Genomic DNA, 8,455 nt, shown 5'->3' with positions numbered 1-8,455 from the left:
TCCGCTCTGTTAAAAGGAAATTAAATCTACCACATTGCCATTCATGGGCACTGATTAAACACACTGCAGTACCTTAACTCTGCCCACCAGAATGCAGTAAATAAGGGGTCATCATGGCACAGAGACATCTCGGGGCTGAAAGAAGGATGAGGGCTGAAGCGGGTGACAGGATGTGGGCACAGGTCCCCCATGTCCCGCAGCAGACAGGGAGCTCTCACCCTTGCAGCTGTGGGGAGCTCAGCATCTCCCACCCCTGAGCAGTTCCTGGGGCAGCTCCCGGCTCCCAGCTGGTGGCGATGGAGCCCTGAGGGCTCGGAGGGCAGCAGGGCATCTGTGGCTGCAGGTTGTAACCCTCCGCCTACAAAACCCAATGGGAGGGGATGGGGGTCTCCCCCCAGGAGAGGGCACAGAGGGCACAGGAATCCAGCTCCCTCCCTCCCCATCCAGCAGCACCTGATGGTCCCTTTCCCAGCTGCCTGGTCCAAGTAGGAAAACCCTTCAGGTGTCTGGAGGGGAGGGGGTTCATGGTGCCGTGGGTTTTGGCCTTGCTTTTTCTCCACAGGCTTGATTTGTGCTGTGTCAGGCTGCTCTGAGAGCCTGTTTTTTGCACGAATATAGGTGTTCATGGCCAGCTTTCTGCTGTTGAAGTGATCACAAAGGCTGGATGCACTGTGGGGTTGCATGGGGAGCAGAAGACCTTTACTGGGTGCAGGGACTGCAGCCCCAAGGGAGCAGCTCTTGTGCAAACCACAGCGTGAAGCTCTGGGAGCAGAGGATCCTGAGCTGCTGTGGGATGCCCCCGGACCCATCCATCCCTGCTGGGGGTGGCAATGACACCTTGGTGCTGCACAAGGAGTCAGTGTCCGGCAAGTTGTGGGGACGAGGATGGAGGAGTGAGGCAGCAGGTATGGATGGGGATGAGGGACCAGGTGGCTCAGGGCAGGTTTGGTGCCACCTCCGAGCCTTGTCCCCTGCTGGCCTTGGGGCTGCTTCTTTCTCCGTGGTGGGTGATGTGTACATGGGGAGCAGCACTGCTGCCTCATCCCCATGTCTGGAATTTACCAAATCCCCTCAGCTGGTTACTCTGCAAGGCTGGGGAGATGATGGTTCTTAATAGAATAAAATATTTTATTACTGTTTCCTGCTGCATGGCCTGTAGCAGTGAGAAAATCAAGCAAATGCTCATTGCCCGGCATGGGGCATTGCCTCAGAAGCACTTCTGGTGGACGATGCATGGCCCCTCTTCGTAGTACTCGTCCCTGCGGATCCAGCACGACTGGAAGTTCGTGAGGGAGGCAAGGACAGAGCCCCCCATCCAGGCCGCGTGCCTCCGTCCCGGCACAGCCACCACCTCCACCTCAGTGCCGGGGGGTAGGCACTGAGCCAGCTCACTGCCAAGCCTCCTTGGCAGCCCCTCAAACAGCGAGGACCCTCCACACAGGAGGATGTTTCTGTGCATCACTGACCTGATGTCCTCCGGAAGCAGGTCGAGGCTTCTCTGGGCCATCTCGTGGATGCCCATGTAGGAATCCCCCCAAGTCGGTAGGGGGTTGAAGAGCACCTCTGGGCACTGAAACCTCTCCTTGCCGAGGCTGATGGTCTGGCCATCGGGCAGGGTAAAATCCAGAGTGCAGCTGGTGGGTGGGAGGAGGCACTCATTACCGGGGTCGAAAGTGACATAGCAGCATGTATGCTTGACGTCTTCCACCACGGGGGACACCCAATCGCCAAGAGTGTGCTCCATGTCCCCCAGAAGCATTGTCAGGTACCAGGTGAGGCATGACCCTGCCACGTCCGTCCTCTTGGTGGCATAAGCCAAGCAGTTCCCATCGTGGACTGGCACAGCGTGGGTGACGACGTGGCCGATGTCCACCACCAAGGCGCTGGTTCTGCCATGGGCATAGGTGGAAAGGACGGGCTGAGGGGCCATGAAGATGCCAGGGGAGCCCAGTGACTCAAAGGCCACCTCTGCCACGTTTTCCCGTCCACGGGTGGGGCTGAGTGGGGGCTCCGTGATGAGCAGCGCATGCTCCTCAGGGGGCACCCCAAGCTTGTGCTCGAACATGTGCTGCCACAGGGTTTCAGCTGCCTCCCAGTTGATGATGATGCCATTCTGCATCACCTCAATGATTTCAGTGTCTGGGTAAAGCAAGGCTTCCTCCCCAGTAAAAGCCTCAGATCTGGTTTCTTCCAGGCCCTCGGACCACACCGTGGTGTGGCTCACCAGGGTGCTGATTTCGGCACTGGGTGTCTGATGTCCAGAAAATCCTGCTCTGCAGCTCCTTGTGCCCATATCGATCACGACTGGTCCTTTTCTCAGCCCCAGGTCCTCACTCAAGAAGGAGCTGATGGTGGTGGAAGAGAAGCTGCTTACAGACCTCAGCCCCAGCTCATCCTGGTGGCATTCATGCAGGGAAGATATTGGGGAGCAAGTCCCTGTCCCCAGAGAGTCCTCATCCTGGGAAGATCCCATCCCACCTGCCTGTGGCCTCCTGCACAGCCCTCCTTGGGAAAGGGAGCTTGGCTTCCCACTGAGCAGGCTTGGGCAGAATACCCAACAATTTGTGATGTTGCAGAGGGAACTGTGACATCAGCCAGGGCTGAGGTGGTGTCAGCGCATGCCCCGTGTGTCCATGTCCCAGGCTCCCTCCCGGCCTCCTGTCTGCCCCAAAACAGGCAGAGTTCTGCCCTTCTGGGGGGTCCTGAGCAAACGTCACACCTCCCTGCCCCCCTTTATAAGCAGGATCAAGCTGTGCGCTCTTGGCTGGTGAAGCCCTCCTGGCTGCGCGGTGGGTGCTGCACATTCCCTGGGGAAATGCTGCCATCCTCAAACACTGCAGGGCTGGGAGTGGCTGCCGCTGTTTGGTCTGGCACCCTCTGAATAATGGATTAGCAACGGATGCAGGAGCATCACTACAGACGTAGAAATGCCCGTGGGAGTGGGACGGTGGCGTTTGCATTGTGACACACTGGGCTCTGCGGTCAGTCTTGGGTGAAAGCGTGCTCCTGCTGCTGGGGTGCAGGCTCTGGGCTGCAGCGAGGCTCCCAGCCCCGCGGAGATTCACTGGAGAGCAGAGAGGCCCCTTCAGCCCCACGGCTGGGCAGTCACTGCCTCTGTGTCCCAAGCAGAATGTCAGTAACGCCACACGCGATGCCCAGTGGTGTTGGCTGCTTTTTGGCAAGAGTGTGGAGGAAAAGTGAGCGCGACACCCAGCCTTGTCTGATGCCAGCTGTCATGTCCTGGGGGTGGGTTGTGGCTGTTGCTGGGCTCGCTTTGCTGTTTCTTCTAGTGCTGCTTGGCTAGAAGCCAGCACCTGGGGGATCCTTCATGGCACAGTGTGCCTCGAGCAGCTCCTTTGTGGTTATACGCACCCAAGAAAAACAGCCTCTTGCTTCCTGCAGGGCTCATCACCCTGCTTAATGCTCCCCACCGGATGCCAGCGGGCGCTTGCTGCTGCTGCTGAGGCTGGGCGCTACCATGACCATTTGAGGAGGTAACACCGTGCGATCCAGTGGCACCGCCATGCCATGCAGCTGCTCTCCGGCTGTTGGCGGACACTGTTGGCGGGATCCGGCTCACTTTTGCACCACGGAGGCTGCAGTAGACTGGGCATGCACATGAGAGCTGGTGGAATGTTGCGTTGCCTCGATGCTGCTGCATTGGGCAGCATTAAAAATTGAGATATGTCACCTGAAGGCAAATGTGAGGACAGAAGTGCTGAGGAACAGCCCTAGCGCATCCACAGTGCATGGAGGGGAACGGGGCCAGCGGGAGGCCAAAGATGGTGCTGGGAGGAAAGGAGCCACAGCGATGGAGCTGCAGCTGGCCCAGGGCACATCCCCAAGGCCAAGCCAGGGCCCTTGGCCCTGACCTTGGCTGACACCCGTCTGCTAATCCCCACCCTGGGGCAGAGGCACTGCCCAGCTCTGGGAACCGGTGGCCACAGCCCCTGCCTTGGAGCCAGGTCACTGCTGGACCTGGGCCACCTGCGTCACTGTGAGCTGGCCCTGCCCCAGCAAGGGGGCTCTGCTTTGGAAATGGCGGCTCCAGAGCAAACGTGGGCATGTGTCCAAGCACAACAGGGAGTGCGTTGCAACACCGTGCAGGGGATGCTGAGTGGCACTGTGGTATGCACGGGCTCCTTCCTCTTGGGCCCCAGCTGTCCCCATGGTGTGCTCAAGCTTTTCCCCCGCAAGCTGCTGCTGCTCTCACCACTGCCCAGTCCTCCTTCCCCTCTCAGCTGCCTTGGTGCCCCTTCCTCAGTGTATTTCAGCTTTAGCTTTTGCTCTTTAACAGCAGCACAGCTTTTGTGGGCTGGGTGTGGGAGACAAGCTGACAGGGCTGGGGTTTGCATGCCCTGCCTGTGATGGCAAAGGTGTGGGGGGTCTGCTGTACCTGGTCTGCCAGGGATAGGGGGATGCTTAGCACGTGGCAGCAGCTATGTTGGCAGAGAAAGGCATGTCTGCAGCAACCCTGTAGGAAATGCAGTTGCATGTTATTGCTAGGATGGTTTCTTGGCTCTTTGGAGCCCCCACAAATGGGTTCGACAGGGCTGAGTGCTGCTTTGCTGCATCTAAACTAAAGCTTTTCTAAATCACACCTGCTGTGTGTCTTGCTATGGTACAGAAAAGCTTGCCCCAGTGCTCTCAAGTTTGTCCTGGACCCAGGGTGCTGCCAGGATCTCTACTGGGACACTGCTGTTTTTTGTCCTGGGACCAGAAGGGGCAGTGGTGCCAGCAAAGGGGCTTGCTGGTGGGCACTCCACAACGTGTGCTGGCCTCTCCTCCAGGTCCCAGCAAAGCCCTGAGGGGAGCAGGAGGTGGCAAAGCTCACAGCACTGCACAGCAGCTGTTCTCCTATGGGCATGGTGTAAAAAAAAATAAATAAATAAATAAAAAATTCAGCACCTCTAGGAAGCAGCTCCACAAAATAACACTGTGCACTCCCAGTGCATGCTGGCTGTCACATCCCTGCGCTGTCCTGTTGTCAGCATCACTTGTGCAGAGTGAGACAGTGGGCTCTGCAGTGAGAGGGGAGCAGGATGCTATGTGTGTTGGGGACATTGGACATGGGGAAGATGTGTGGTAGAAGCCTGTGGCTGCTGCTTGAACATAGGCCCCTGGCAGCCCCAATCTGTCATCCGTCTTTTCCTGAGCAGCTGCCATCAAAGCCAGAGCTGGAAAGTCCTCTGCTCACAGCTTCCCCATTGCTCATTGCGTGGGTGGCATGGAAACCTGCAAGGTCTTTCACAAGCAGCTCTGAAAGCTTTTAAGCCAATGTTGCTGACATAATATTGGGTGCTTGAAAATCTTTGAACAAACAAATAGGTTTCTAATCCCCTGGCTCCACTCTGCACTGCCAAACCTGACCTGGGAGGTGAACCGGTCCAACCTGCCCTTGAGGAGTTTTGCTTTGAAAGTAAAAAGGCAGTTTGACTGTGTGGAAACGTTGCCTGCAGTGGAAGGATTAATGAGTAATCATGGTTTCATTAATTCTAGTGCTTTCACTTTCAGCGGATAGTTCATCTAATGGCAGCGTCAAATAACTACCTAGAGATCAGCACCATCTCCTGTGCTCTGCAGCAAATCAAGGGACACTGCAGGCGCTGAGCTCTCAGGCAAGGCTGTCCAGCTCAGCATGGTTTGAGTGGCAGGAAAAGGTCCTGATCTCGTAAAGTAACATCACGACCTGGGCTATGGGATGCTCAACACTGAGGAGCAGCAGATCAGAGATGCTGGGGCAGATGCATTTTTCTGGTTTGAGATGAGAGGTGTTGTTACAGAGGAAATGCAAGGAATTCTGTCTTGTAGCAACGAACCAGCATATTTTCAGCTGAAATCAGGATCAATCTTGTTTGCGGCTAGCAAACGTGATGCCCATCTACAAGAAGGGCCGGAGGGTAGACCTGGGGAACTGCAGGCCTGTTAGTTTGACCTCAGTGCCAGGGAAGCTCATGGAGCAGATTATCTTGAGTGTCATCATGCGGCACTTACAGGGCAACCAGGCGATCAGGCCCAGTCAGCATGGGTTTATGAAAGGCAGTTCCTGCTTGACGAACCTGATCTCCTTCTATGACAAAGTGACACGCTTAGTAGATGAGGGAAAGGCTGTGGATGTGGTCTACCTTGACTTCAGTAAGGCTTTTGATACCATTTCCCACAACATTCTCATCAAGAAACTGGCTGCTCGTGGCTTGGACTGGCGTACGCTTCGTTGGGTTAAAAACTGGCTGGATAGCCGGGCCCAAAGAGTTGTGGTGAATGGAGTCAAATCCAGTTGGAGGCCGGTCACTAGTGGAGTCCCCCAGGGCTCAGTACTGGGGCCAGACCTCTTTAATATCTTTATCAATGATCTGGATGAGGTGCTTGAGTGCACCCGCAGTAAGTTTGCAGATGACACTGAGTTAGGTGTGTGTGTCGATCTGCTCGAGGGTAGGAAGGCTCTGCAGGAGGATCTGGATAGGCTGGACCAATGGGCTGAGGCCAACTGTATGAAGTTCAACAAGGCCAAGTACAGGGTCCTGCACCTGGGGCGCAACAACCCCAAGCAGCGCTACAGGCTGGGAGATGAGTGGTTGGAAAGCTGCCTGGCAGAGAAGGATCTGGGAGTACTGGTTGATAGTTGGCTGAATATGAGCCAGCAGTGTGCTCAGGTGGCCAAGAAGGCCAACAGCATCCTGGCTTGTATAAGAAGTAGTGTGGCCAGCAGGTCTAGGGAAGTGATTGTCCCCCTGTGCTCAGCTCTGGTGAGGCCGCACCTCAAGTACTGTGTTCAGTTTTGGGCCCCTTGCTACAAGAAGGACATGGAGGTGCTCGAGAGAGTCCAGAGAAGGGCGACGAAGTTGGTGAGGGGTCTAGAGAACAAGTCTTACGAGGAGCAGCTGAGGGAGCTGGGATTGTTCAGCCTGGAGAAGAGGAAGCTCAGGGGAGACCTTATCGCTCTCTACAGGTACCTTAAAGGAGGCTGTAGAGAGGTGGGGGTTGGTCTATTCTCCCATATGCCTGGTGACAGGATAAGGGGGAATGGGCTAAAGTTGTGGCAGGGGAGGTTTAGGTTGGATATTAGGAAGAACTTCTTTACTGAAAGGGTTGTTAGGCATTGGAATGGGCTGCCCAGGGAAGTGGTTGAGTCACCATCCCTGGAGGTCTTTAAAAGACATCTAGGTGTAGAGCTTAGTGATATGGTTTAGTGGAGGACTTCTTAGTGTTAGGTCAGAGGTTGGACTCGGTGACCTTGGAGGTCTCTTCCAACCTAGACGATTCTGTGATTCTGTAATCTGAAGACTCAGGGTGACAGTATCACGCTCAGACCTAGCAATGTACTTTTAAATAATCTCTTGGCATCATTTTAAATATGATGTTTTCATCAATTTAAGATATTTACTTCTTAAAAGGTAGACAAGGAAAAATCTAAAATCTAGGTGATGTTTTAAAGATTATAATAGTGATATTTATGAATTTTTATTATTTTAAGCTCTTTTCAGAAAACTAACACTGATCAGCCTTGCAAACTGCAGTTCCTGGTAGTTTTTATTTTCTGCTGGTTGTGTAATATTCGTATAAAATAGTGCAGTGCTTTAAAAAAATATACTTTTTCTCAGCATCTGCACTGTTATCAGTTTCCCATAGTATGAAAATAGTTGTGGTAATAGTGCAAAGATTTAGCCCAAGACGAGAAAATGCTAAATATAATTTATTAAAGAAACATTTTTCTAGTACTTATAAACATTTTTTCCTTCATCGAGGGATGAGCAGGTCTGTCAAGACAGACTTCATCTGTTCTGTCAATGCACTTTTCTTGTGTTCAGATGTGGGAAGAACCCCCCGTACATGCCCTGTTGAACCTGGTATAGCTGTGACTTTCTTCTTAGACAAGAGACAATCTGGTGGGAAAAGAACAATGTTATCAGTAAATAAATAAATAAATAAATAAATAAATAAAGGTCTGCTCTTTGCCTTTTGTTAAACAGCCCTAAACCACATTGTCAAGAGGAGATACCCTCCGTGTGACAGATGGAAGGACTTTGTGAGTGAGCCACTTGCCAAGGCTGCATAGGCAGACACTAGCACAGACCCCAGTTCTGAATCTGAGGTTTTCCCTCATCTAAATCTTGCTGACTAATTCTTATTCTTGAACCTCCAAGGACAGGAATCCATGTTGTCTGAAGATGTAGCTATTTAGCTGGTACAAAGCAAACACAGCTAAAGATGAAACTGCTTTTAAGATACTGTCCCCTATCAAATAAGGACCAGAGTTCAGAAAAAGATCTGCTCTGCTCTTTCCAAAGGGATGCAGCTTGGATATGGCCCTGCAGGGCTGCTATGGTCTGCATGTTAAGAGCATTAAATACAAAATTCCAGATGTGATACCTGCAGGTTATTACGAATATTTCTGCTTCTATACTCCCTTATCAGTATCTTGATTATTTTGCAGAGACTGAACGGGAATGAGGTT

The 8,455-nt window shown here is 53.2% G+C and overlaps 1 protein-coding gene across 1 annotated transcript; it reads right to left on the bottom strand.

Moving 5' to 3' along the window:
- Window positions 1–1,114: 1,114 nt before the first annotated feature.
- On the bottom strand, window positions 1,115–3,371 carry LOC121060249 (actin-like protein 9). Its single transcript, XM_040537872.1, has one exon. It carries the CDS (start codon window positions 2,471–2,473, stop codon window positions 1,208–1,210), a length of 1,266 nt encoding a protein of 421 aa, XP_040393806.1. The 5' UTR covers window positions 2,474–3,371; the 3' UTR covers window positions 1,115–1,207.
- Window positions 3,372–8,455: the final 5,084 nt, after the last annotated feature.

The sequence above is a fragment of the Cygnus olor genome, chromosome 26 (genome assembly GCF_009769625.2).
Source record: "Cygnus olor isolate bCygOlo1 chromosome 26, bCygOlo1.pri.v2, whole genome shotgun sequence".
NCBI classification, from domain to species: Eukaryota; Metazoa; Chordata; class Aves; order Anseriformes; family Anatidae; genus Cygnus; species Cygnus olor.
This window is presented reverse-complemented; position numbering and strand designations above follow the sequence as displayed.

Excerpts from the sequence above, each read along its gene's own strand:
- LOC121060249 (XM_040537872.1), bottom strand. The coding sequence starts at position 2,473 with ATGGGATCTTCCCAGGATGAGGACTCTCTGGGGACAGGGACTTGCTCC.